Source organism: Coccinella septempunctata, chromosome 1 (genome assembly GCF_907165205.1).
Source record: "Coccinella septempunctata chromosome 1, icCocSept1.1, whole genome shotgun sequence".
Lineage (NCBI taxonomy): Eukaryota > Metazoa > Arthropoda > Insecta > Coleoptera > Coccinellidae > Coccinella > Coccinella septempunctata.
This window is the reverse complement of record NC_058189.1, coordinates 70,927,120-70,954,669: the sequence shown is the minus strand read 5'-3', so window position 1 is coordinate 70,954,669 and position 27,550 is coordinate 70,927,120. Positions and strand designations below refer to the sequence as shown.

Genomic DNA, 27,550 nt, shown 5'->3' with positions numbered 1-27,550 from the left:
TTTATGCTTAGTTCCATTTGAACTTATACAGGAACTTTATAGATGGCGACACCTGTGATCCTTTTCTATGGTTCTTTGTGATCTATGTTTACTTCAAATGAGTTGGTATTTCTATGGTGTAATTCAAATAACAGTGCCTGAAAAACTATTTTTTCTGTTAACAATGAACAACTTGAAAAGTTTACAGTAAGAACATATTCTCATAATAATTATGAACCTATTTTCATACCCATGGCGATTTATCAGAGAGCGCATGGGTTGACACTGTGGACCCAAAAATTATGAATCAAACAATTTGTACTTCCAGTTCAAATGACTGTCAGACTATTTATTACTTTTTCCCTTCCTTAAAGTTAAGAATCGCTTCTGAACGGAATCAATGCCGAGGCTAGCAAGCAGGCGAGAAAATACTTGTCTTCGAAAACAGAAGATTGTACGGAAATTGTTACGTAAAAAGCCTTTTTTTGAGGTCGATGAAAAGTCTTTAGAAAATCAAGTTTTACATAAAAAATTAATCTGCTTTAATGTATGAATCACATTGGACAAAAAAAATTGTAACAAGTAACAATAAATTGAATTCCCATTCAATATAACCATTTTTGATTTCCATATTTTTTCCTGATCATCTTCAAGAAGAACTTGTAGTTTACATTTTTGTGTGGTGAATTCCTGAAGATGTAGTCATAGGAGTAAACCAGAGATTCTCTAGCCTCTCTTGTGAGAGTGCCAGGGGTGGAATTGACAAAATGTTTCAATTTATCCTTGTGGACCCTACCACATTTCACTTGGAGTTTCCCAAAAAGCAGCATGTTGAGAGATTTGTAAAATTTCTCTTTCTTTTCAACCTTGAACTTGTATTTATGTACTGGTAACTTATCGTCCTCCACAAAAGAGAAAAACCTATGATGTAAACTTTTAATTTGAAATTTGCTACTTTCTAGGAGTTCAATTTCTCGAATCAAGAATTGTTTCAAAGATTCAATTGTGGAAGTCATGAAGAAGTTGAGAGTATCGGTATTTCCCACATTCGTTACAACCTCATGATTCTCCGAGTTAACCTCATCTATGATCTCAAATTCGGGAGACAAACCATGTAATCCTTCGTCGACACTTTGATTTGTTTCACTTGGTGCTATCGAGGCAATAGTTTCAACTTTTTCCTCCCCAGCATCATTTGAGGACGAAGAACAAGAACTGGAAGTATCAGTGTTTCGCAGAAAATTTTGGGAGGTTTGTGGAACTTCGTCCAGATTAGGTTGAACAAAATCCTGTTCGTCAAAAACTGGTTTTATCTTGTATATGTCTTCGTACAAATGGATCCTTGGATCTAACGGTTGGAAATTCCTGGATCTCTTCCATGACATATCACAATCAGACTCAACATGTCCACATTTAGCACAAGAACTACACCACAGATACTTCTTATCTTTCAGTTTCATTGCATCTCCCTGAACAAGCGGACCATGATTCACCTGAAAAGAAATATTTTTTGGGTTATTCAGTTGAAAAATGCACAACAACGGCTGAAAATTTGAATGCAACCACATTTTTTATCCATATTCAAACTTGACCTGACTTGATGAAATCTTTCACTTACTGTAAGGTGATATCTCCGCCACATATCTGGACATTTATTCTTTGGATGACCTCTATTACCACATGATGCGCATGTCAGATTTTTGTAGTGTTTACAATGTTCACAAAAATTTTGCATGATTGGACTTTTCCTTCCGCACTGAAAAAAATTGTTGTTTTTTAATTCCATTCAAATTTGCATTCAGAGAGATTCGCACATACCTGAATGCATAACCTTCTGGGACATTTAAAATCAAGATGTCCCTCATATCCACAAAGAGAACACTTGGGTAATTTTAGGCTATTTGGACAATTATAACTTAAGTGACCTATTTCTCTACATTTTATACATCTTTTTCCTTTAGTTGGGAGTTTTATTGGATGTATATCTTCCGCTAGAATTCTCCACAACTTTGGATTATCTGAAAAACGAAAATAACAATCGATTGGACAATTCCAATCCCAGGGTTTTCTACGCCAAATAGAAAGATAATTTTCCTATTTCCGTATCAGAACGACACTTTTAACGTCACTTCTTCATCTGTAACGAGTGCTAAAAGTAGCCGAAAATCTTGGAAAATTCAAAAAATGTCTTCATATTTGTTGTATGGATATTTCTCCGGCACAAAGTAAATTTTATTTTAAGCATAATAAAGCAAGCCGACGAATGACTTTGTCGATAAAAATATTTCTATTTGACTAACCATGACCGGGATTATTTCTAAAGTATTTTGAAAAAACTGACGAAAGTGGGCAATTTTCGAAATTTCGCATGTCATCAGAAGACCATAGAATTTGAGGAGTTCGGCTAACTTCACGTTATACGACAACCGCCGATGATAACCGATTATGCTTTAAGAAAGACGTGAAGATAGCTTGAGAACGACACAGACATGAGCGCAACATTCGTCTGGGCACTCACGATTGAAATTGACCAGTGACGTGTCGTTTTCAAATCTTTCAAGATTTCCTTCATTCTAACGATTTTATCGCACTTGTCTCTGTTTAAAAATCTCACTAAAGGTTACCTGATGAATCAAAATGTAACTTTTACTTGTATAAACCTTAATTTTTAAACATTTAAGCAATTCTTCATCACTAAAAACCTCACCTGACATACAAGCTTGAACATCTTCTACTTCATATTTATCAAGTCCTTTGTGGAAAGGCTGCGTTTCTATAAATTGAATTGCGAAATTTGACGCAGTTCGACTAGTACTAGGCATATTTTCAGTCCTAGTGACCCGTTTAGGAGTGCTCTGAACCATTTCGATTTTGTCATTTTTACGAGTAACCTTAACGATTTCAACATCGCTTTGTTTGGGGGTATTCTGAGAAATTTCGTTGTTGTCATTATTCTTCAGGGTATCATTGGTTTTCTCACTCAAATCCTTATTTTGAGGATTTTGTTCTTCATTTTTCTCAACATCAACTATATCACAGTTTGCCAAAGTTATGTCATCGTCGATGCTAACAACCGAAACGTCATCATCGATGCAGAGTACAGATGAACCGCCGGATGAAACCGAGACAACATCATCGTTTTCGTAACTAATTTCAACGGCCTCGTTCGATCTAGACGTAGTATGAGATTTTTCTTCATAGGCCTGTTTGAGCAGTGACACTTTTTTCAAAATGTCGTTAGGATCGGTCACCTCTTCCAGAAACTCGCAGAGCCTTTTCACAGTTTGATGATTGTCCTTCTCTTTAACAATCTCTTCGATTTCATTGGGCAATTCTTTATTGCACGGATTGATCGGTTCATTCGAATTTGATTTTTCTGCATCTTTTTCAACTTTTACAACGACCTCATCCCTAGGACTAACATCTTCATTGGTTCCAGAAGTTTCGTTATCTTTTATTTCTTTTTTCACATTTATTGTTTCATTCGATTCTTCCACACTAACGGCTGATATTTCTGTGTCCAAAATGATATTTGTTGATAGATTTTGATTGGATTGAAGTTCCGAGCATTCTTGTGTTAAATCAACATTAGTTATTGAAGAATCTAAAGTGTTTGTACCATCAAATAACGATCCATTGTAAGAAAAGAATCTAGAAGGATGAGTACTCCAAGAGGGATTCTTATCCAAAAAATTAACAATTTCTATGTCATTGGAGAAATTGTTACCCTCACCAAATATTGATTTTTCTGAAGTAAAGACACTTGTTAATTTCATATCGATATGTCCCTCATTATCAACCACCACCATTGGACACTCAGAATCCTGAGATTCCATCAACTCTTTTTCACACGAATCACCAAAAGACTTGTCACATGGGACCACCTCAATATCTACACTCCCTTTTTCACCAAGATTAATCAAAGAATTTTCCAATTCATTTGTATTTGTGCCTTCGTGGTCTTCTAACACTTTTTCTTTTATATCTTCTAACAATACGTTCTCATCTTCTGCATGTTCCAAAACTTCCAATTGAGGAATTTCAACATTCACCACTATATTCTCTTCATTCATTTTCATTTTTTTAATTTCAATTGGACCGGAAACAGTTTCAGCTATGGATGTTTCTTGTTTTCTTTTTCTCGGACCATCAGTAGTAATATCAACTGTGTTTTTCTCTTCCAGACCAGGCGTAGCTTCATTATTTTGTATTTCTTTCGAAGCTTCCTTTCTTTTTTGTTCTACTTCATTGTCAAGTTTTAGTTTTTTCGCATTATTCTCAGTAATTTCTATTGTTCTTTTTTTACTGTTAATATTTTCTTCGTCAATTTGTAAAGTATTCACTTCAATGTTTTGCTTTGAATCACATTGTTGATCAATCTGGATCTCAGGAGTTTCAATGATTTCTGCCACCTCAACATCTTGGCATATAGCTTCTTTCTTATCTTCAACAATTTGGGTTGGTTCATCTAACTTGCTTCCTTTTTCTGTTGTTTCGGAATTTTTGATTTCAGTATTCTCCGAAAGTATTTCAATGTCCGCTCTAGTATTTTCTATTTTATCTCCAACTTTTGATTCGTCAATCTCACTCAAGTGTTCTTTTTCAACTTCAAGGGTTTTTTTGGTCTTCTTCTTTTTTTTATCTTCGTTGACATCTCTACCCTCTTCCTCCTGCTGGTCAGTTGTAGTACACTTGGCTAAATCTTCAGCATCTTTTTCTTCCTTAATAACTTCCTTTTCTTCTATATCAGTATTGCTAGGAACTGTGTCTGATCCTACTAAGTTCTTTTTATTCCTTTTCTTCTTCTTTTCTTCGATAAATTCGGTGCTATGCGATTCACTTTCCTTTTCTTCGGCACTCATTACAGATATTTCAGATGTTCTCCTGACTTTCTTTTTTTTCCTCTCCTCATTATCTTCTGATTCAGTCGGTTGTGGTTCTACCCCACTTTCCTCATTTATTGAGACGTCGGTATTTTTTCTGTTCCTTTTTTTCTTCTTTTCTTCATTGTTTTCTTGAGTTCTCTGTACTGCACCCTCCGGATCAGATTTCTTCTGCTCCAAGTCATTCTCAGAAGATGCTTCAGATGTTTTCTTATTTTTCTTTTTCTTTCTTTCGTGGTTATCTTCAACACTATCCAGCATAGCTTCAGACCGATTGCTTCCATCAGAAATTTCTTGCACATTCTTTTTAGATCGCTTTTTTTTGACTTCTGAATTTTCTTCTATAGATACTTCTACATCTTTGTGCTTATTTTTTTTGGATTTCTTGGTATTACCAGAAATTTCTGACATGGAAGAATCAGAGAGACTTGTTTGTGAGACGAGTGTTCTACTAACATCACCTTCATGTACTTCTTTAAATTCTTTCTTTCTTTTACTCTTCTCATTGTCTATTTCATTATTTCTAGGTGTATCATATCCATCATCTTCATTGTCCAAACCCTTCTTTTTAGTTTTCTTCTTTTTCTTTTTTTTAACCGACTCTGAAGAATCATTGCCCTTGTCTTCTTGGATGATTTCAGATGAATCATCTTTAGATTTTCGTTTTTTACTCTTATTTTTTTTTTGTGCCGTAGACAATAACACAAAAGCTCTATCATTCACAAGTTCCTTTATGATTGATCGACCCCTCTGTTTTCTGTTGTGGTCCTCAGGTTGTATATCAGACAAAGTTGGTAAATTATCATTTTCAGTATTAAGAACCTCATCATTAATCGCATCTTTCTTATTCAATCTTTTGGGTGTAATTGCATCTCTGAACTTCTCTAAATTATCATCGTCAAATAAATTGACCTTTTCTTGTGGAAAGTCAATTAGTTTGAATACATTCATCCCAACTGAAGCACTTACATCAGATACACTGGAAATACTTCCGGATTCAGACATATCTACAGGAGCCGATGACGGTTTCAAAAATTGATCACGTTTGAATTCGGCGACATCTGGTTCAGTATCAAACTTGGATTTTAAATTTACATGTGCATTGTCTAAGAAATCATCAGGTGAACTGATTCGTTCATTTGATTGTTCTAAAGTCTCAGAGTTTTCATTTGGCTCTATACTATCTTCGATCTCAATTATTTCAGCAGCTGGTGTTTCCACAAATATAACATCATCATCTTCATCACAATCTCCATGTTCATTAGTTTTATTTGAAACTGAATTTTCAGAGGACTTCTCCAAACTAGGCATTTCCTGATTTTCACTATCAGAATCTGACAGAAAAATGATATGCTTATTCAATGTAGGTTTCATTCTTTCTCCTTTTTTGGCCTTGATCTTATTAATAACAGGCTTAACATCAACCTCAAGGATCTGCTTCTTCTTTAAACGTTGCTTATCTTTTCTTTTACGACCCTTAATTTTTTTGTGCAGATTTCCAAAGGGCAAAGTTTTACTGTCATTACTAACAAAGTTTATGGTAGTGTCTGAATATTTTGGAAACACTATAATATTATTCACGTGTCCTTGTTGGTTATCACTCGACAGTGTATCAGTGCTAGGTCTAAGATGTGAACGTGAAAAACTTGTATATCGTCTATTTGAAAAGTATCGCATGGATCGATAAGGGATGTTACTCCGTGGCATCCTAAGTTTCAAATTTTCATATTGTCATCTAATCATCATTTTCTGACCTGCAAAAAAATTATGATATGATTATAATTTGACTGGTGTTACGTTTTACCTTTTCACTGTTGGCACTCTGAAGAGTCAAGGATTAAATTGAACCTCAAAAATATTTTACACAGGTCAAAACTGAATAATTAAGTACTCAGAAATACCCCTACTTATTTTTGGTCGGAGAAAAGTATATTATAGTCTACAAAATTAAAAAATTGAAAATAAACGGAAGCATATGATCTAACCATCAAAATTATGATTTCATCATAGATTAACTAACCTAAATTATCATTTCTATGCATTTCATTTCATAGAACAATATTAAGTCCATAGACAAGCAAGTCGTTGTTGCAAGAAGAATTTGATGTTCTGTGTAGAATTTATCGGTTCAATTCAAGTAGATATATCTTCTCGGTTCAATGAGCGGTCAAAAAGATTATCCAAAGAAAGAACACTTAACACTTAACAACACTTAAACAACATAAAGAAAGTTCATCTTTCGTTTGACAATGCTGTACTTTGTTATCATGTTGTTTGATGGTTTTTGGTTTGTGCTCTGTGGTCAATTTGATAATTTTCTCTGCACTCTGCGGTGAATCACCAACGAAAGGTAAAGATATTTCAAATTATCGTCTTGATCACAGAACACAAATAATAAGTCTTGATAACATTACCCATTGTCTAAAGCTACGCCACTGGTAGCCCAGAATTGTCACTGCTTGAACCTACCGTTATCTTATCTGTAAAAATTTCAGAGTAATTTTAGAAGTAATTGAAATAAAAGAATATTGCATGTGACTATTTTTGATTAATATAAAATTATTTTAATATATTTATAAAAATAACACTTTTTTGTGATCTGATAATAAAATGTACAATCAACCAGATGTTTGCCCTTTCTTGAGGGATTTTATGTATAGTTCTAATCCTTGCTGAACTCGCTCTTGCATCACTGTTTTACAGAAGAGGTTCAGGTCTGCTTCTCTATTTTGTACCAAATCCTAAGAATAAAAAACGTGAAGCATTCAGTGTAATACCAGTACTTCTATTCATTATCTTCATATAAAAAAAAATTAAATTCACCTGAATAGTTTTTTTCCTTATCAAATGTTTTGTAGCAGATCTAGCTGAAGGAGCAACTTTTTCAAACAGTTTGAAGAATGCCCTTGATTTATTTATGGCATCTTCAGAATCTTCTGCAATTTCATCAATCAAACCAACCCTTAATGCCTCCTCAGTTGTGAACATTTTTCCACTTGTTAAAGCCAATTCACTTTGTCTTCGACCAATAACATTCTCCATTGATGCTATAAACCATGGGGGAGCTACTATACCCAACTTAGTTTCATTAAGCCCAATAGTTCTATCTTTTAGCATAACTCTGTATTCACAGCAAAGTGATAATAAACAACCTCCTGCTGGTGCATGACCCTAAAACCATTATTGTTGAGTGGAATCGTCCAACATTTTCCACAACTAATTAACATTCTTACATTAATGCAAGCAACAGTAGGTGCACTGAATCCATAAAGATTTATCCAACAATCCTGCAGAGCCGTCCAATATTGCTTCATGCGGTCCTCTTTAGGTTTATATAATTCAAACAAATCAATTCCTGCAGAAAATACTTTATCCGAAAACTGCAAGCCATTTATTAATAAAAACTATGATTCCTATACGACTTAGTCATTAATTACGTACCGACTTCAAAATCAGACCTCGACTTTTATTTTTCTCTAAGGAATTTAAAGTATCAGACAATTCAGTTACCAATTTCAAATTCAAACTATTGACTGGTGCATTCTGTAGAGTTACCGTAGCAATGCCCAACTCATCAACAACTGCATTTACAGTACTTGTTCCTGTTGAGTAGTTTTTTAGGAGTTTCAATGATTGAAGACTTCTACGAGCGAACATTTTGATTGTTATAAAATTAATTGCTTATTTTTGTGGTAGAAAAGAGAACAGTACAAAGGTTAAAGGTGTAAAATTTGAGGTTGTTGGTCTTGCGTAGATAGCGCCCTCTATAAACATTCGTTTCATACAGAAACATTGAACTCTATGAGTTCATATGTACACATTGAACTAAAGCTTTCTCTAGTTCAATGTATGTACAGAAACAACTTGCAAAGATTTTAGAGTAACTCTATAATCTTTGACAACTTGTTTTTGTCTCTGGTTTCATCTTTCATCTAAATCGAGCTACGAAGCCATAATTTGGCTTAACTTTTAATTAGCGCACCTACCTAGCGTCAAAAATCGCCTTAGTGTGAATTATGGTGCACTCTTCCTCGTTTTTTTTTCCAAAATATTTGAGAGAACACAGGATATCAGCAAACTACCAAAAATGATCTTAAACATAAATAGCATTTATACGGATTCGATGCTGAACTCAGTTTTTTCAAATACATAATGAATCAAAAGCCACTGACTCCAAACATGAAATAGATTCAGTTCAATTTATGAAGCAAGAAAATAATTGAAAAATTCAGTAACATCAGAATTGACAATTAACACAAATAAATACTTGAGGCATATAATGAATTAACCATTTAACTTTAATTAGTATGAGTATTTAACTTTTATTTTCTTCTATTCGGCAGTAACATTGAATCATCACTGGTGTCGCTAAATTCGTTGTAATTTCTTTTCTTTTTCATAGCTGCAGCTCTATTCTGCTTACAAATTTCAATTGCTCTTATGTATCTCCGAATTTTAGTGTCCAATATCTCATTCTCTTTTTCTAGTTCTCCAAAAGAAGGTGTTTCTACTACTTTTTCTTCAACACTAATTTCAGTCTGTACACTTGAAATTTGGTCATTCAGTTGTTCAATAACCAATTCAGTTGCAGAAATGTTTTCTTTCATTTTATTAACTTCCTGTAGGATAATTTTATGTTTTTCATTATTTACATTGTTTGAGAATTCCAATTCATTTTTCTCCTCTGAAATATTCCTCAGTTTTTCATTGAAATCTTTCATCTTTTCTTCTAAAGCCATGTTAGTCTCATGCATTTCTGCTTTTTCTTTCACAAGTTGTTCTATTGTTTGTATATGCATTTGAATTTCATTGGAAATTTCCGTACGTTGAGATTTACAAAGTTCTGATTCGGTCTGTTTTTTTAACAAAATATTTTGCTCTTTCAAAATGTTTTCTTTCAAGCATCCCAATTTTTGTCTAATTGAGAGTTTAAATTTAAATTCGTTAATTGAAGTGAAATGTGCTTTCTTCTTGGAAAATGATTTCTCCCTATCTAACTGCTCTAAAAGTTTTGTTTTGGATATCTGATAAATTGTTATCTGTTGCTTCAGTTCATTTATTTCTGCAACCAATATACTGGATTTATTGGATAGTTCTGTGATTTCAGAGCTTAGCATAGCCTGTTTTATTTCGAGGGATGTAATTTCATTGCTCTTCATGCCAACATTACCCAGCTCTATTAGTGTAGCTGAGTTCTGTTCAATCATTTCTATAATTTTTTTCAATAAAATAAGTTTACCATCTTTCTGAAATATTAAACACTTTGACGAATTTTTTTCCCGAATTATATCATCTGTTAATTTCTTAATTTCATCTCGCAGTTCTTCGCATTGCCTCAAAATACCTTCTTCCTTCGTTTTCATCAATACTTTGGCCTTGTTTCCCCATTCTTTCTTTAAAGAAGACATCTTATTCAAATTCTCTTCAAATTTCCTCATTACAGTAGAATGTAATTTCTCTACTAGATTATATTCTCCACTGAATTTCGAAAATTTTTCTTCATACATATCTGACCTTGAGGATAAATCGGGTAATTCGGAATAAATACCTTCAGCAAGTTTCCTTTGATCGACTGCATTTTCATCAGAAATTGTATTCAATTCTTTTAAAATAGGGTTTGAAATTATTTTAATACGAACATCATGCAGGATATCTTCGAGTTCCCCTTCTTTAATTTCATTTGTGGTATGTTCCTCTGTATTTAGGATAATACATCTTTTTATTTCGTTCTTTGCGTTCACCACTTTGGTCAAATGCTCGTAAGTATTTGCAACGTCTTCGTTGTGGAGTTCTTCAGTTTCTTCGCTATTGGACATTGTGGAGTTTTTGAAATCTTCCAAAATTGAAATTGAGGTTCTCAACCTTTCTCTTCCGATATAATTCAAGATGGTGTAAATCGGATCTACTTTGTTTGAATTTATGAATTTGAATTCTGAGGGCGACACCACAGAAAACTATATACATTACTGTTCCGTGTATCACATTATCTGTGGTTAGTGATTTCTGGAAGTGTTACTAAATTAATCAATGAGTTTTTTCGAATCACTGTAGTTGATTACAAGATTGTAGACGCATAATGTTCGGTTGATATATTAGCAAATAGGAATTAATTTTCGCGGTATTAGTATTCTGTGTTTATTGTTGTTCTGTGCGATAGTAGAACACCGAATACAGAAGCGAATTGCTTTTCTATGAATGACAATCGTATTCTGTGACAATTTGGTTAATATTCTATGATTCCAAAGGGAAAAAGTAGGTTAATTTTGAACACTGAAAATAGAGACGTCAATTTTTGTTCAAAATACAAAAAAATGGCTACGTATTTTCTGCATTCGAATTATCGTAAACTAATTTTTCCCTTATATCGATTTTGCTCTACGAGTGCTAAGGGAAAGACGAAAAATATTGTACTTTCAGACGATCAGAGCACATTCATAGTCTGGCACCCGCAAGAAGATTTTCCCTACGAATTCACTAGACCTTTGAAAAATAATGTTGAGGAATGTGAAACATCAGCTTTAAAAACAAAATTGACCCCAGAATTATTAGAGGTATTCAATAAAAAAACACCTGAACAAGCAAGAATTGAGTTAATGAATATTACTCACACAACTAAACATAGATGGTTCCCACGATCCAGAGATAAAAAAAGGAAAAAATTAGAAATGGACAGAGAATATCTTTGAATTTGTAATGGTAATAAAAGGTAGCATAAATTATGTGCTTTCTATTTATCCTAGAAAACTTGCATCTCCTATATGTTTACCAAGGATATGGCTTCAGTTGGTATTAAATTACGTAGTTGTGGACTATACTGAACGGAAAAAAATTTAATTACTTGAAGTGAAGAGTTTTATTTTTATCGTTGAGATTGTATTATGAATTTTTCTCTTCAAAATTTGACAATACCAAATTGTGGTGCCTCTGGTTCTGATGTCTCTTCAATGCAGAAGTAGTTGGAAATCCCTTGGAACAAGTACAGCAAACATATGGTTTTTCTCCTGTATGAACCCTTTTATGAACTTTCAATGTTGGGCGATGTCTGAACTGTTTATTGCACACATCACATTTAAATGGTTTGAGATTCAGGTGCAGATACATATGCGATTTGAGGCTTGAGATAAGTCTAAAGCTTTTCGGGCAATGTTTACACTGATGTGGTTTCTCTCCAGTATGTGTTGTTAGATGTTTGCTGTAACCCGAATAGCATATCTTTTGATGACAAACAGGACATTCCCGAGGTGGTCGTTTCACTGGAACTTTTTCCACTTTGCTTTCTTCCTGCAAATTAGGTTCTTTTGAATTATTTTCTAAATTGTGTTTTGAAATAATCTGCCTAATACTCTCAGCTTTGGAAGAAAATATAACCAGGCCTGACCTCAGTTGTGGATCAACTTCAATCTTCACAGATTTGTCTGTAGTTGTATCTTCATCTGATATACGATAATCAGAGCTGAACTCCGTCAAATCGAGATTGTGGAAGCCTTGCTCATCTTTTATACACTTATCATCTACTTCAAACAATTTTTCTGAAATAAAAATATAACCTCATCCGATTGATTGAATTTTGGTGAAAATTTTTGAATCAATTTAGTATCTTTGTCTATTTGCTCATAAATATAAAGACAGGGCGCATAGATTACAACATGAGAAATATTTAGACTAAAGAAGGGATTATATCAAACTTCTTTTACCTTCTGTAAAGTCAAGAGAATCATCATTCATATGTTCAGAAATCCTATCTTGTGTTTCTTCCACATTGTCTGAAGAATTCAGGTTTGTCTCATCAATTCCAACTTTTGTTAGTTGACCTGAATTAACTTTATTATTCTCATTTTCATTCTTTAGTACTTCATGAATAAATCTAATATTATTCTGCACTTTTCTAAAGGTTTCGATAAACATATGGATATTTACAAGATGCTGGGCACAGGAGTTGCATATTTTTCTTGGTAATCCATCTGTTTTATTTATCTGCAAGTTATAGTTAGTTGTAGAATGAGGATAGTATTTGAAGGGTAAAACAAATCTCACCAACTCATTCGTACAATTATATATAATATTTGCCAGAGAAAAGTTTTCTATATGAGCTTCAAACGCATCCATTTCTCCTTTATTAGTAAGGCAACACCTGCAGATTTTTGAAAAATCGTCGAACGTTATTTCATTTATCGAAATCATTTCAATGTTTGAATCTTAGATCTTATAGAAAAGATTAGTCAAATTCATCGGGTATCCTGTAAATAAATAAACAAGAATCGCACAGAACCATAGATATAATTAAGTCACAGAACATATGATACATGTCAAATCAAAACATGCATCGAATAAAATCATGCGCATAAGCATCCATATTTGAATTTCGAATACGAATCCAAAATCGTTTGAGAACAAGATTAAAGAAATGATACGGAAAACTTTTTATCATTTTCGAAACAAGTATTGACGAGTTCCAAGTTATCAAATGGTTGAAAGTCGAGACTCATGAGCAGTTTTAAATCTTTTTCAATCAAGTTGATAAGGAGTCATACATGTACATATACATATGTAGGAAATCTGTCTGAAAACATCACGAGATATCAATATTCAGCCTACAAAAATAAAACATTTCCCACATCAGCATCAAGATGGAAGACTCTATATGTGAAATCTGTTCGAAAAGCATCCAACCAGATGCAGCAGACATAGTTTGCTGTGATTGTTGCGCTTGCTATTTACATTTTAGTGAAAATTCAAGCAAAAACTGCTCCCTCATAAGTGCGGAAGAGAAAAGTATTTTGGATTTACCAAATCGGGTCCTGTACTTTACGTGCGATATTTGTCGTAAAATGATCGATTATGAGAAATCTATACTGGAACCAATCCAACTACGAAGCACAAGTCCTCAAGGGCCTATTAGTGATTATGAAATCGACATTGAAGAGTGAAAAAATGAAATATGGGTATATTTATTCAACAGTTTTTCATGCTATAATAATGTATTTCTTTACCACACATATGTAATTATTATATTATATATTTTTCAGATTTTGATATCGTGAAAGAGTATTTTTTACATTGGTAATTCTTTCATTGTGGAATAGGTATTTTGAAATTTGAATATATGTAAAATTAAAATAAGTAATCTGAAATATCTCCTTTTTTATGTAATGCGAATGAAATAAATATATGGTAATATGGAGGCATTCTACAATATTGAAGTATCATTACGATATCTGACGTTCACTGAATTCGACCATAGGATCGTCGGATACCGCATCTGTGAACAGAAAGATCTTAGATTGTTCGTTTTTTTTTTTCGAAAAAACCGATTGGCGTTATCATTTAAGTTGAAAGAGGCGATTTATAAAAACGTTTTCCTCGGCAACACGCATTGAAAATCAAAACTAGTCGCAATAAATCCATTTGTACTTGAGGTGCGTTATATCTCATCGTTCTGTTCAAAATGGAATGGCGTAGATGCAGATCTTGCAGAAGTTGCATAGAACTACATCGTCATTACGCTTATGTTACTTGTTACGATTGCAAGGATATCGTACATTTTAGTACAACCGAATCCGAGAACTGTTCAGGTATATCGACCGAAGAAAAAAATATTTTGGACGCGGAGAGTCAATCGTTATTTTTTTATTGTGACGGATGTAAGGTGAAAGTGCAATCCACTTCGGAACGCATACGTGAAGCCAATGCTTTAAGAAAAGCTAGTGGCCTACCTAGGGATCCAAGGTGGGATAGAGTAGAGTCCTAAGAAATTATATTCTCGCCAACAATTTTTCGAAAATGTCTTCCATCGTATGTTAAAATATAATATTTTATCAATTATCTGTTTATAAACAACGTTGTATGTTTTCTGTTACTTTGTCATTGTTATTATTGTATACACAATCCGAATTATATAAAACCCCAAATAATAGTGCATGAATATACTAGGGATTATTGAAAATAAATATATATATTTTTGGATATTTGTTTTTGTACACTCCAAATAGGACATAGGTAAAAAAATTAAATTATATGCTAAAATCAACAAGGAACTCAATATTATATATGTACATAGTATTTTAAAAAGAAAAAACAGTATCATACAAAATTAAAAGTCATGCTATTTTATTCCGCTGATTCTGGGCTATTCGAATGGTTATACATTTCTGGTCAAGAAATGTTATCAAGTCCTACAAAAAAGATTTACTTTATGCTTGAATATTTCTGAGACAAAAAAAAATCATAAAATCACCAAATTTGTTACCAACCTGTAAATGAAACTTGTAACCTATATCCTTCAGCATTTTATGAATCACTTCAACCTGCAAGGGTTCATATAAAAGGACATTTCGAAGAATTTCAGGATTTTTGTTCAAAAAATTGTGCCACACAATCTGGAGGGGGACTTGGCATGAAAATATTTTCGAAGATCGTTGTCTTTCAAGTATGGCATCACTGAAAATTATGTAGATTTAATATAATGGGGGATAGCAGGATCTTATGGGGAAGTCCTCATAAGGACCTATTTTGATTAATTTAGGGTCTTATCAGAGAGGAGGGAGTTCCTCTTTGGTCCTATTTCAATGAATTCGGATTTTGTCCTTAGAGAACTCAATGAATTTGAATGAAAATCATTGATTTATTCAAGAATATTTAGCAATATTGCTACTTCTACTAACCTAACTTAATTTCTATGATGATTTTGACATTTGTGGTAAGGTTAGGTTCCCCTTAGGTTAGGGCGATGAAGCAAACTTTTACCCATTCTTTTTAAATTGAACTAGTACACCCAAATTAGCTGATATGGAAAGTTCTCACCTTTCTGAAACAGTCCCCGACCAAGTTTGCAGCACCTCTGGCATATTCGTCTCTTGGAGGGAATTGTTGGTCGACAGCTTGTCGATATCATCGCTCCTCCTTTTTTTCACACTGGGCGCGTCATCAGCATCGCTTTGGTGCCTATCTACTATTGGATGAGTAGTTTCATAAATGTGTTTCAGCAAATTTATTCCTCTTTTCCTCTTCAACGGTTTCAATCCGAACTTTCCCAGTTCTTGAACAATCTCCGGAGTACTGAAGGTACTATAATCTACCATTGGGGTAACATTATCGGTTTTGACGACGAATTTCCTGTTTGGAGTTATGTTTGATTCACTTTTGTGTCTTATGAATGTAGAGCTTTTTGGAGTCTCCTTCTCGCAGAAGCTTGCATATTTTTTGAAATGAATGTTGGAAGTTTTCCTTGATTTTCGCAAAGGTGTATTAACCTGATTATCACCGAAAATAAACTCAGTATTCTCTATACTCAAATTATCCATTGTAGGTTTACCAGACAATTTTTCAGGATTATATATTTCCTTCACCACTTCTGATTCTTTTCCTATACTTTCATGGCCAGAAGAACTCGAAATGTCTTGAAATTTTACATCTTGATTGTCTATGTTTGAAACATCGAACCAAGAATATTTTTCCTCAATATTGGATGTCACAGAGTTTCTTTTTGATTCATTTTCATTATTCTTAGAATAAGAACAATTATTCTCTTCAAGTATTTTAATAAGTAAAGAGTCACTCAACATCTCCGTGGTATTTCCTTCCTCACCCACAATATTGGATTCTTCATTACCAGTATCATGATCATGTAATGAAAAGTTCAATTCTAAATTAGATTTTTCTTCAGTATCTGTATTGTTGAAGGCATCAGATAAATTCATTTTTGAAATATTTTGGTCATCTAGATCTAGAGAATTATTTGAGAGGCTATTGTTTGACATCTCGAATTCTATGCTCTCAAAATGTTCACCATCTTTTGTATGCAGTTTCAAACTGAATGTTTCATTAGAAGAATTACTACATTCAGAAAAATCATTTTTATTAGATGAATTTTTCTCTATATGAAATTCGTTCATTTTTGTCAAATCACAATCACTAAAAGAATTCGACAACTTTATTTGAGCCAAGTTACTGTCATTATGTCCTTCAAACGAATTATTCAATTCAAGATTATCCTCGTGGAAATCCCTGATTGAAATATTCTCTTCAACATTTAGTTTGGTACTTTTTGAGAGAAAAGTAGATGGAATTTCTACCTCTTCATCGTCTAGACAATATTTATTCTCTGGTTTGAGTCTAATATTGTTTTCACTTGATGATCCACTGGTTCTTTTTTCGCATTCAAAAATATTTGCCTCAATACTCAAATCTTTTAGAAGACTGTCATTTTCAATAAAATCTCCTTCATTTCTTAATGGAATATCTTCATCAATTTCATAAGAGAGTTTTTTGGAATTCCCATTAGTTCGTTTATCTGAAGTAATGGGTTTCTCAGGTGTAACACTGATAGAATTATCTACTTTAGAAAATGATTTCAATACTAAATTCTCGGAAGGGGAAATGTCTTCATCTGAACTCAAAACAATATATTCATCCACAGGCGAAGAATTTTCAGCTTCAGATAATTCTTGTGATCTTTTTTTGGCTCTTTGGTTATTGTCAATAACACCGAATAATGATGCTTTTTCTTCAAATTCATGCTCTAATAATGAAGGTGGCATGATATTTTCTTCTTTTAGAGTGAGTTCATCTGAAAATGTTTCACTTTTTCCATCAGTAAAAGGATTGCAGTTTTCTTCACATTCACTAATATTGGTAATTGATTTCTCGGGAAGATTTCCATCTGGCACATCTTTCTCAGTGACTATATCATCTCCTGAATTATCAAACAATATAGGGCATACTTGATTTTCAGAGAATGAAGCACTGTTTTCGAATAAATCAGGTGAAACAGACCCATCTCTTTCCTCATTTTGTTTTGATTGTGTGAAATCTGGACTTATAACAATGTCGGAATTCTTTAACTGCATATTCACCCTTGAGATCTCATCATTATTAAATTTATTCTCAGCCGATGAACGCTTTGAGAATTCAAAATGATTATTCTCTATATTATCAGGGTAACCATCCAAAGATGAGGTTTCTTTTCCTAGGCGTTCTGGCGTATGATCTCTAAGAGGAATTTTCTTCCAGTCTCTCAGCAGAGAATTTTTTTTGGTTCTGGTCCTTTCAATATTTAAAGAAGAAACTATAAATTGTGCTTCAGATGACATAACTTTTTTGTTGAAATTAAATATACAACATTCTCTACATATCAATTTCTCTAGTTCACCACTTGAAACTTCTAGAATAGAATGTTTATATTCAGGAGGAACAATTGCATTCTGTGTGATAATAGATGATAATTTCGATTGTATTAAAGATTCCCTCTCTTCTTCTGTCCTCATCATAAGAATAGGCGTTATATAACGAAATTTCGATTTCTTGTTTGTTTTTAGAGGCTAAAAAGAGGAATCATCATAAAATGATAGTAGAACCTTCCTATCCATACTCACTTCTTTTCTCGATATTTTATTTTCTACACTACACTTTGGCCTAGTAGTTTTGAAGCCAAATTCTAACAATGTTTTTTTTCTTCCTTCGTTTTGAGTTGATAAAGGAAATTCTTCTTTTGTAGTGGAGTTATACATTTCGGATGTTGATCTGGATAATGCTAGAGCAAGCTGTAAATGTTCTGAATTCACATCAGAATAACTGAAATTTTCCTCGTACACTTGGTGCAAAGTTAACTGCTTTTCTTTAGGTTTTTTTTGTTTTCGTATTCGTTGAGGGGGCTTGTCACTAGATGATTTGAATTTCTTGAAAACAATTGGCGATTCAAAATCATCATTGGAAATATTGAGAAAATCTGTTTTTTTATTGGAATTCTTCTTGAGTTTCGACATTTTCTTGTTGTTGTGGAAGCAAATTCAAAATTGTCTAAGTAACTTTTTGGTTATCCCACAGAAGACAGAACAGAACATAAAGCACACCATTGACATTGACATTGTTTTTCTTTGTTGATAAATTTTTTTAGAAGCATAATTCATTAATTTTATATTTTAGCAATTTGAATGCGAATAATGCGTTCTTCTTCTTTTCAGGTAATCCATAAATAGAGTTGTTTCCAGAAAAATTACATTTTTTGGTTGTTTCTGTCTAAATTAATCCCATCTTCTTGCAAAAAGATGTGCTTTGCTTCAGTGGTTATTGGTTAGGTTATGTCAAAGAGGTTATCAACACAGAACACTAAATATGGAAAAGCTGAAATTTGAATTGAATAAGGGGAAACAAAATTGAATTATTTTTTAATTCAGCTGCCCATATCAAATTAGTATTATGAATATTTATTCGACATCAGTTTTATTTAGATCCCTCATATACAAACGAAGTAATTTATGTTGCAGTATCAGAATATTCTCCTCTAAAAATGACATAAATAAAGAAATAGATTCTCGAATAAAGATACAAGACTACGATGTTAATAAAGTATCAAAAGATGATTTGAATTGGCGATGGTCTGTAAATGACGAGAACAAAGAGTATTTTAAATCCTTGAGGCTTTTCTATACTGATTCTAATAATGTTGAAATAGTTAAAGCCCTTCAAACTCCCTTGGATCTTTCATTCAGTGGAATAAAAAATTGGTTAACGAGAAAAAATAAGCAGAGAGAAATAAGTGAGCAAACCTATAACCCAGAACGTAATGAAGTTTTGGGGAATGAATTGGCTGCTGCACACTTTGTTGTATTTAGAGGAGGTGCTGTGAAATTTCATGGAGATGATAAATGGATCAAAGCTGATGAATACAAAAATTACAATCTACCAGAATACTATGTAAGAAATAAATACATAGAAGCTATTGATTGTAGTGATACAGATATATACTACGAGGGTTTGCAAAATTTTCGAGATGTTAAACATTTGAAATGGCTTAGTTTGAATGATTGTCAGGATATTGATGATTGGTGTATAGATACTATCTGCGCTGCACACTATAAAACACTTGTTTACTTAGATTTGAGAAACTGTCGCAACATCACCGAGAGAGGTTTAACTGCCCTTTGGAAAATGAAAAAACTGAAATTACTATTCCTGGATGACGTCATTAGATCTACTGAATTTGAAATGACAGTCTTATTATTGCAAGAACAGTTGCCACAATTAGAGATCAGAGTTGGAGAGTTTGCTGAAGATGATTAGTTGGATCGAAGATAAAAAAGTTGTACTACTTATTAATTTTTGATGACAGTATACATGTAAATAAAATGTTTCAAATTCAAAGTCATATTATTACACATGTAGGACACAAAATAATACATCTTGAGGAAAAAGCAGTGGAACAATGCATGTTTTATCACTTTATTCAAAATAATATGTGATAATCTTCAATATGTTCTACAAGAGAAAGATTCAAAGGTAACCATGGAAAAGTTAAGAAAATTATGACAAAAATGATTATATGAAATTAAAATCATGGGAAAAATTTCAAACAATAAACATTTTAACATATAAATTATTTAGATTGATAATAATAAATTTCTTTAAATAACAAGTTCTTCAATTATTGGGTTTAACATCATTTTTGTTCAAAGACAGAGAGAGACGTTTTCTTGTCGGCTCTCCAATATCTGAACTTCTTTTACAAAAATTTTCACTTGAAGGAGTAGAAAGTCCTTTTCTTCTTGGATTCCCCAATGTTCCTGTTTTCCTTCCATTCGGAGTTCTCACAACACATTTTTCTTTGCTGAAAATGCATCCAGTTTTCGACCAATTGTCAATTTGAGCTTCTCTGGATTCTTTGAGTATGGTACTCAGGGCTCCCGTTTCTGCTACCATATCTTGCAGTTTTTGAATGGTCGTATACATACAAACAGAACTGACTAATCCAAAATCAAATAAATTCGACATGTGAATAACAAAGTTTTTGTACAAATTCCGGAGTAACAATTCTTTCCCCTTTTGTTGAACGAACATTTGGCAGGCAAGTGGGATTTGGCAATTACCTACAAAACCATATTTCATAACATGCAAGTTCCACATCTTCATGAGCTCTTTTTCGCCTTCGTTCACATCTGTAAATTCATCAATCATCGTCATCGTTTTGTTTCTTAACCATTCAGGATCGTTTTCTCCTTCAGAATCAACATCCATTTCTTTTGGGTAAATAGGCAGGCATGTCGTTGTGTGATGATAAAGTCGATTGTGTCCAGTGATGAAAGGTCTTTGTCCATCATATTCACAATCATCAAGCTCTATAAATTCAGATAGACTTGATTTTGGACGCTTAGGATGACAAACTAGTATATGGGTGACTGAAGCCCTACGAACAGGCCCATTTCTTGAAAATGTACAAACAGTTGGCTGTGTAATCAAGTCATGTGGACTACCAGTGTAAGAACCATCATAAAGTTCATTTATAGCAACATCAACCCTTGCACCTACAGAAATAGGAACATATGTGAATGTAAATCTAGAATGACAGAGCTTCAGATGCTTGAGTAGTGTATAGAGTTGATCACAGTTAATGCTACACCAAGGACAGTGTAAATCTTCACAAGCTTCAGTTTGCTGTCTTGAATTATTGTTATAAACAAACTGGTATACAATCTGAATTTTTTCTGATTTCTTAATTTGGACTAGTGGAATATTTTCTTTGTTTTCAAGGTGAGAATATAGTTTAGGTCTATCCACAATTTTAGCCAGTCCTTCAGACGACCAATTAAGCTTAAACTTCAAAACAGGATCCTTCATAAATGCGTCCAAGTTACCACAAGCGTCCATCAAATCAGTGATATTCTCCCAATTGGAATGCTTTTTTGAAGGGTTACTCACCAGATTTTGAACAACAACATCGTAATCACCATCTGTTAGATAACACCGGTTGTGTTTGTCATAAACAGTCAATTCTGCACCGTATAACATTGGCTCCATTGAACTATCACTATCAATTTTAATTCTTTTGTTATCTGGCTCCTCAGTTCCATTTGATACAGTTTTCTTTATTTTTAATCTAAACAATAAAATATGAGATTTTGCCAAGGGTCCTCCATTAGAATTGAATTTCTCTGTAGATATGCTTATTGTGGGTGCTGTATTAGGAAATGAATCATTTTGAGGATTGATAGGGACTTCAGCTGTCCCTAATGATACTTGCATGCAAGGTGCAGAACTTTCTTTTCTTTTCTTGTGACTAATCTTTAGAAGTATGATCTCTACTTCAGCTACATTACCTTGAGATTTCAAATTCTCATCATTGAAACCCAAAAAAGTTATATTTATAAATCCAGGTTGGATCACATTATTGTCTTTAGCTTTGGTTATTTTTTCTAGCATATCATCCACTTTGAAATTTTTACGATTCTTATGTGTTCTTGACATCCTGTATTTCATGTAAGTCAGAGTACGGTTGAGGAATATTGGTGAACACAAGTTCCTGGTGCGCAAATACCTATAAATCTGAGTGGGTTTCTCAAATGCTTGAAGGAACAATTCATGATCAGCTTGTATATTTTCCAGCCTTGGTGTCTTGGTTGGTTCTGCTTCCTTCTCTCTTTTCTTGGGTGGCATCTTTCACTGATTATTCAAATCGTGCAATAGAAATGGAAAAACGTGCTCATTGATTACTGAGGCAGAATTGATGGTCTATCTTCAAGGATACCATTATTAAACCCTGTTTTAAACCTTCATTGAGCCTACAGTTGTGTATACCAGTCACAAATACATAGTCACTTTAATTTTTTGTAGCAGAGGCTTTTCTATTTTCTACGGTTGCCTTGCAGAGATTTCAATCCTTGTTTTTCAAAAAAAAAACTTTGAGGAAACGACGCTTCATTGATAACGTTCAAGCTGGCCACAAAATTCACAGAAACACAACTTAACCTTAAAATCACTTGTCACTAATTATCATATTTAGTTTTGGCGATAAAACCCTTCCTTTATCATAAAATCATGAAACCCGCACTAAGGACTTGAAAACTAGTAATTATTTAATATTTTTGTGTATGGAAATCTTAATTTTTATATCTATTTCGGCAAGGAGAAATGAGATTGGGCGGGAGAAGTTAAAAACAGGTTCATAGATAACTTAAGCAGGTTGTCTATGGTTGAAACACAGAACACATTTATAAGGTTAAAAGCATAGATACTTGACCACGGATCACAGACATGTCTCTTTTTTTTTTTCAAAAAACCGTCGCTGAAAATTCAAATCTGCGAAAAAATTTTAAAAATATTGTTATTTTGAGGGGTACGAAATGAAGAAGATGTAGATATATCTTAATGTATCAAAGTTTCCTGAAAATTCACTTGAAATCTACCTAGAGGAGATCTACCTGCGACGAAAGTTCCCAAGTACATATCAGAGATATAGAAGATATCTCTGGTACATATATGTATGTCTTCAATAAGAATCTTACAATCTTTCAATTTTTTAATAATACATTTACGCCCATTATAAAAACAAATGACCATACTGGGAAGCTTGGTTCGGATAAAAATATACTTGCTTCGTTATGTAGATATGCACTCCTATTTGCATCGTCTTTCACAAATTCTGCACCTGCAATTCAAAAAGATGAATGAACAGAATGAACAAAGTGAATAAATGGAGAGCTTATCAAGCGTAGGTATTGAAATATTCCTTACCCCCTTCGAACAATGAGCTTTTATCATGGGTAAGAGATGAGTTCATGAAATCTAAGCGAGATTCCTTAGTTTTCGCATTGAATGGAAATTCCAGACTGACCTCACAAGCATACTCTCCACTTGTATTTTCATTTAATTCGATCAAGGTTACACAACATCTTCCTGGTTGCACTAATTTAGAAGAAATCGACAGTTTGATATTTTCGATATCAAACTGTAAAGTATGTCCATTTGGCTTGCATCTAGAAAAAGGCCACATTTTTAGATTTCCATATATATATATATATATATTGCAGGTACAAAGAAGACTATTGATCGAAATTTGTTTTTCGTTAAACAAAAATTTCCATTACTCATTCATGGAAATCAATTGGCATATATTGCTGTTACGAAAGGTTTCAAGAAGTGGGAATTATACATATATCATTTGAAATGTGTTGTCCTTCTCATTTCAAAATGTGTTTTCACGAAAAAATCCTAAACTATATATTCCTACCTGAAGAATTCAGATCCATCCTTATACCATTTAACATCATATAAAGTTTCATTAAATTCCAGAGAATATCTGCAATCTAGGCTTGCCTCATGACTAGCCTGTCGTGGCACGAAAAGGTGAGTTATTTGCAGACTATCAGCAGTTTGATATCCACAAAACCAAACTGGAAAACATTGTTAGCGAATTTGTACCTTTTGATGTATTTTTACTCACCGAAAAATAATGTGGAATACACAAACAAAGTATTCAAATCCATTGTAAACTGTCCACTTCTTATTCACGCTAAGTAAGAATATCGACTAATTAACAGTAGGCATAAAATGCGGGTTAAAACGAAGTCACATGGGATGTGATGAACGATGAACTGAAATTATTTCGCTATATCTTTTGAAATAAAATAATTTTTACCCACAATTTCGACTAAGATTTTATATTGCTTTGAGTGTTGAAAGATGCATGAAAGATTAGAAGATCATATCCACGAAACGAATAAGATAGCAAAAGCGGTCAATTAGATTTAAATTATGTTCAATTAATACGGGTATATCTCTTCCAAAGACTCGTTGAACTGCTTAATTATGACAGAAAGTCTTAAAGCCTTATTTGTTATGAGAACATCTGCAGCGATCCTAAATTTAATCATTTTTGATGGCATTTTAACAATATATTTGTTAGGGCTCTACTTAATACAATTATTATGCAAATATGATACCTACTCCAGTTCCTCTCATACACGTTTTTTTTTTCATCATTACGAAACGACGAAAAGAATTTTGGTTACAGTTTCTACAATTATTATTATATACTGGAAATGAGCGAGAAAAACACCATTTGCATATTACGAAAGATATTTGTTTCTTTGTATCTATCAAATATGGTTTCATTTATTAGGTAATGAATGATTGAATATCGAAGTGAAATGCGAAGCGTAAATTGATATTTAGAAGGTAAAAAAGGTGCGTATGAAATGGTGCCGGCGGTACTTGAATCAAACAAAACTTCTTATCAGATACAAAAGATAATATGTTTTATTTTTGTATCCCAGCCAAAATCACTGTAATATTCTTAAAAAATAGTATCGATTGTAGACAATATGCGGTAAAGAAAATTCAAAAAAGAATTTTTCTCCTTACTGTGTTCATGTCCTTGAAAATGCTTTTTGCAGATTTTGTGGCGTCATCTATGGTACACGATTGAAACTATCTAATTTTTTTTTCATATGGTCCATGAAGGTATCTTCCGATTCTTCTGTTCCTTCCTAATAAAACAAACAAGATAAAAAATCTGTGTTTTCCAATCCAATTATCTTTCTGTGATAATTAAATTATCGATAATTTTTTGAAATCAAATGAACTCTTTGATCTGAATATAATCTGAATTACCCTACACAATCTGAATCTTCAGAGTCCATTTAGTGTTTTAGCTATGTCTCTTAATACAGATAAATTTTTGGAAAGCGCTCTATCCGTTGCCAAACAAGCTGGAGAGGTGATTTTTGTAAAAAAAAATCATCCCAATTTAACAAATTTTTTTTCAGTTGATAAGATCTCAATTCAACAACAGAAATAAAACTATCACTACGAAAGAATGCGACATAGATTTAGTTACAGAAACTGATAAAGCTGTAGAAGAGTTAATTATCAATAGTCTCTCGAAGGAATTTCCAGATCATCGATTCATAGGTGAAGAGACAACTGCTGATGGGAAAAAGGTGGAATTAACAGAAGTGCCAACGTGGATTATAGATCCCATTGACGGGACATTGAATTTTGTTCACTCGTTTCCACATTCTTGCATTTCTTTAGCGTTGTTCATCAACAAAGAGCCTAGCATTGCTATAGTTTATAATCCCATGCTTGAACAGTTATTTACTGCACAGAAGGGGGTTGGAGCTTTTTACAACAATAAGGAAATGAAAGTTTCTGGAAAGCAGAATCTTAGTGAAGCTTTGATTATGTATGAAGTTGGAACATTCAGAAATGCTGAGAGAAAGAAGGTTACATTGAAAAATATTGATACATTGGTTGATATAGCACATGGGTGAGTGAAAATCCATGAAGTCCAAGAAAGGTTACATCTTCATTGAAATTTATGTAGTTTAAATTATTTTATTTTAGGATTTTCTTTAATTTTCAGGTTACGTTCAACTGGATCAGCTGCTTTAAATATGGCTATGGTAGCTCTTGGTGCTGCCGATGCATATTTTGAATTTGGAATTCACGTTTGGGATATTGCTGCAGGAGAACTTCTTGTCACTGAAGCTGGTGGTGTTATCATGGATCCTTCTGGTGGCCCAATAGACAGATTATCAAGAAGAGTTTTAGTTGCCAGTTCAAAAGAATTGGGACAACAATTATCTGCTAAATTGAGTCAGTTCTATCCAACTCCAGTGGACTAATCGCTTGAATGATGGGGGGTCAGAAAGAGAAACTATGTAATAAAATATTCAGATCTTATTGTATAGTCGTCATTATAACATATTTATTTCTACAGTGGAGTACCTGTATCTTGTACTTATAGTAACAAAGTATATATGTGTTATGTAAAAGCAAAAGAGTTTTTTGGGTATTTGTTGTTTGATTTGATTAATTGAAATAACTCCTGTGCGCAGGATTATGCGAATCGAGGATGCTAAGAAGCCTATTGATTTTGGTGTGAATCTGATGAACGGTTTTTGGATTATTCAAATTTTCAAAAAAAAATTGCTATGCGCACGCTACAGTTCGCAATTTTGGATCAATCGATGGGAAATTTTGCACGTTACTGCTCAACTTGAACGTGAAAAAGCCTATTGTGAGGGTGGATACTCTTAAAACTGATGAAACGGTTTTTAACAAAGTTTATTTAAAGATATATTTAACACACTGGTGAATAATACAAAATGGCTGATGGTCGCTTGAAACTATTAATAGTGAGAGTAGCCTTTATCTATTCGCATTCCCGACAGAACTGGCTTCTGCACCATTAATAGCACGTGTACCTAACTTAGTTGCGCATGCGCATTAGGCCGAACATAATATTAGTTGTCAGCAGGTTGCTTTATAGAAGTGGACTGGTCCCAAATCAACTTTGGCCAGCAGTTCTTACTTCAACACCCCCTCCCAAACTGAGGACCTGACAACTAATCAACAGAAAACTGAAAGTTCCATTTAACTGACTTCGATAAACTAAGAAATATAGAATATATATAAAGTATACAATAGTGGATAGTATTTTATTAGAATTTATATAAATCAAGCCTTAAACCTACAACAGGATTGTCAGTGGAACCATACAGAGCTGTTGCTGTGAGACAATGGAATAGGGTTCCTTATAGCGAACCAACTGTCCTTAATATTTGGTATGGTATCAATACATTGTGTCCAGGGACCGGAGACCCTTCCCACAAGTGATATTATGCCATCATATCAACTGAAACTGATCAACAGATACATATGCCATAATGCATACATATCACATAGTAGATCAACATATAAATGACATGACTGATCACATACATAGTATGTTCCATCATATCGGACTAACATGATTAATTCATTACACACATATGTGGTCAGAATTTTTGGATTTCGCATCTATCATTTCCAGGGACCGGAGACCCTTCCAAATCAAGACACTAGTATTCGTAAGAGTATGTATCCAGGGACCGGAGACCCTTCTTACATGTCTCAAATGAACACTTCAACATGTA

General features: G+C 33.3%; 6 protein-coding genes across 7 annotated transcripts; 2 read left to right on the top strand and 4 right to left on the bottom strand.

Annotated features, from left to right (window-relative positions):
* Positions 1–497: 497 nt before the first annotated feature.
* On the bottom strand, positions 498–6,867 carry LOC123310127 (histone-lysine N-methyltransferase, H3 lysine-79 specific-like). Of its 2 annotated transcripts, none has more exons than XM_044893528.1 (5): positions 6,770–6,867; positions 2,687–6,616; positions 1,798–1,997; positions 1,598–1,735; positions 498–1,472 (listed from the first exon to the last, which is right to left on the bottom strand). In XM_044893528.1, the coding sequence occupies exons 2-5, from the start codon at positions 6,567–6,569 to the stop codon at positions 585–587; spliced, it is 5,109 nt and encodes a 1,702-aa protein (XP_044749463.1). In that variant the 5' UTR covers positions 6,570–6,616; positions 6,770–6,867; the 3' UTR covers positions 498–584. The 2 variants fall into 2 exon arrangements, with proteins under 2 accessions (XP_044749463.1, XP_044749456.1); XM_044893521.1 differs by having other exon boundaries at positions 6,667–6,856.
* Positions 6,868–7,390: 523 nt separating this feature from the next.
* On the bottom strand, positions 7,391–8,619 carry LOC123322672 (enoyl-CoA delta isomerase 1, mitochondrial-like). The gene is made up of 4 exons (XM_044910650.1): positions 8,304–8,619; positions 8,096–8,242; positions 7,686–8,033; positions 7,391–7,603 (listed from the first exon to the last, which is right to left on the bottom strand). Exons 1-4 carry the CDS (start codon positions 8,517–8,519, stop codon positions 7,481–7,483), a joined length of 834 nt encoding a protein of 277 aa, XP_044766585.1. The 5' UTR covers positions 8,520–8,619; the 3' UTR covers positions 7,391–7,480.
* A 3,077-nt stretch (positions 8,620–11,696) lies between these two features.
* On the bottom strand, positions 11,697–22,801 carry LOC123307693 (structure-specific endonuclease subunit SLX4-like). Its single transcript, XM_044890102.1, has 7 exons — positions 20,282–22,801; positions 18,233–18,642; positions 15,663–18,178; positions 15,113–15,299; positions 12,897–15,034; positions 12,557–12,836; positions 11,697–12,391 (listed from the first exon to the last, which is right to left on the bottom strand). Exons 1-5 carry the CDS (start codon positions 22,284–22,286, stop codon positions 14,960–14,962), a joined length of 5,193 nt encoding a protein of 1,730 aa, XP_044746037.1. The 5' UTR covers positions 22,287–22,801; the 3' UTR covers positions 11,697–12,391; positions 12,557–12,836; positions 12,897–14,959.
* Positions 18,926–20,000, top strand: LOC123322671 (distal membrane-arm assembly complex protein 2). Its single transcript, XM_044910649.1, has one exon. The coding sequence runs from the start codon at positions 19,056–19,058 to the stop codon at positions 19,917–19,919; it is 864 nt and encodes a 287-aa protein (XP_044766584.1). The 5' UTR covers positions 18,926–19,055; the 3' UTR covers positions 19,920–20,000.
* Positions 22,802–23,136: 335 nt separating the features above from the next.
* Positions 23,137–25,028, bottom strand: LOC123319566. The gene is made up of 4 exons (XM_044906616.1): positions 24,073–25,028; positions 23,860–24,022; positions 23,364–23,605; positions 23,137–23,277 (listed from the first exon to the last, which is right to left on the bottom strand). Exons 1-4 carry the CDS (start codon positions 24,113–24,115, stop codon positions 23,141–23,143), a joined length of 585 nt encoding a protein of 194 aa, XP_044762551.1. The 5' UTR covers positions 24,116–25,028; the 3' UTR covers positions 23,137–23,140.
* A 125-nt stretch (positions 25,029–25,153) lies between these two features.
* Positions 25,154–26,427, top strand: LOC123319561 (inositol monophosphatase 1). Its single transcript, XM_044906606.1, has 3 exons — positions 25,154–25,347; positions 25,397–25,899; positions 25,996–26,427. The coding sequence occupies exons 1-3, from the start codon at positions 25,285–25,287 to the stop codon at positions 26,255–26,257; spliced, it is 828 nt and encodes a 275-aa protein (XP_044762541.1). The 5' UTR covers positions 25,154–25,284; the 3' UTR covers positions 26,258–26,427.
* Positions 26,428–27,550: the final 1,123 nt, after the last annotated feature.

Bases quoted from the DNA above. Each gene is read 5' to 3' on its own strand.
- LOC123310127 (XM_044893528.1), bottom strand. From the start codon at position 6,569: ATGCCACGGAGTAACATCCCTTATCGATCCATGCGATACTTTTCAAAT. The intron at 1,998-2,686 runs GTGAGGTTTTTA...TTCGTTTTTCAG, and splicing joins TGTTCAAGCTTGTATGTCAG to ATAATCCAAAGTTGTGGAGA. The intron at 1,473-1,597 runs GTAAGTGAAAGA...ATTTCTTTTCAG, and splicing joins GGCGGAGATATCACCTTACA to GTGAATCATGGTCCGCTTGT.
- LOC123319561 (XM_044906606.1), top strand. From the start codon at position 25,285: ATGTCTCTTAATACAGATAAATTTTTGGAAAGCGCTCTATCCGTTGCC. The intron at 25,348-25,396 runs GTGATTTTTGTA...ATTTTTTTTCAG, and splicing joins TTGCCAAACAAGCTGGAGAG to TTGATAAGATCTCAATTCAA. The intron at 25,900-25,995 runs GTGAGTGAAAAT...TTTAATTTTCAG, and splicing joins TTGGTTGATATAGCACATGG to GTTACGTTCAACTGGATCAG.
- LOC123322672 (XM_044910650.1), bottom strand. From the start codon at position 8,519: ATGTTCGCTCGTAGAAGTCTTCAATCATTGAAACTCCTAAAAAACTAC. The intron at 8,034-8,095 runs GTAAGAATGTTA...TAATGGTTTTAG, and splicing joins CTACTGTTGCTTGCATTAAT to GGTCATGCACCAGCAGGAGG. The intron at 7,604-7,685 runs GTGAATTTAATT...TTTTATTCTTAG, and splicing joins TAAGGAAAAAAACTATTCAG to GATTTGGTACAAAATAGAGA.
- LOC123319566 (XM_044906616.1), bottom strand. From the start codon at position 24,115: ATGGATTTGAATACTTTGTTTGTGTATTCCACATTATTTTTCG. The intron at 24,023-24,072 runs GTGAGTAAAAAT...AATGTTTTCCAG, and splicing joins GTATTCCACATTATTTTTCG to TTTGGTTTTGTGGATATCAA. The intron at 23,606-23,859 runs GTAGGAATATAT...GCCTTTTTCTAG, and splicing joins GATGGATCTGAATTCTTCAG to ATGCAAGCCAAATGGACATA.
- LOC123307693 (XM_044890102.1), bottom strand. From the start codon at position 22,286: ATGCCACCCAAGAAAAGAGAGAAGGAAGCAGAACCAACCAAGACACCA. The intron at 15,300-15,662 runs GTGAGAACTTTC...CATAATTTTCAG, and splicing joins TCGGGGACTGTTTCAGAAAG to TGATGCCATACTTGAAAGAC. The intron at 15,035-15,112 runs GTTGGTAACAAA...TCTTTTTTGTAG, and splicing joins GTTACAAGTTTCATTTACAG to GACTTGATAACATTTCTTGA.
- LOC123322671 (XM_044910649.1), top strand. From the start codon at position 19,056: ATGAATATTTATTCGACATCAGTTTTATTTAGATCCCTCATATACAAA.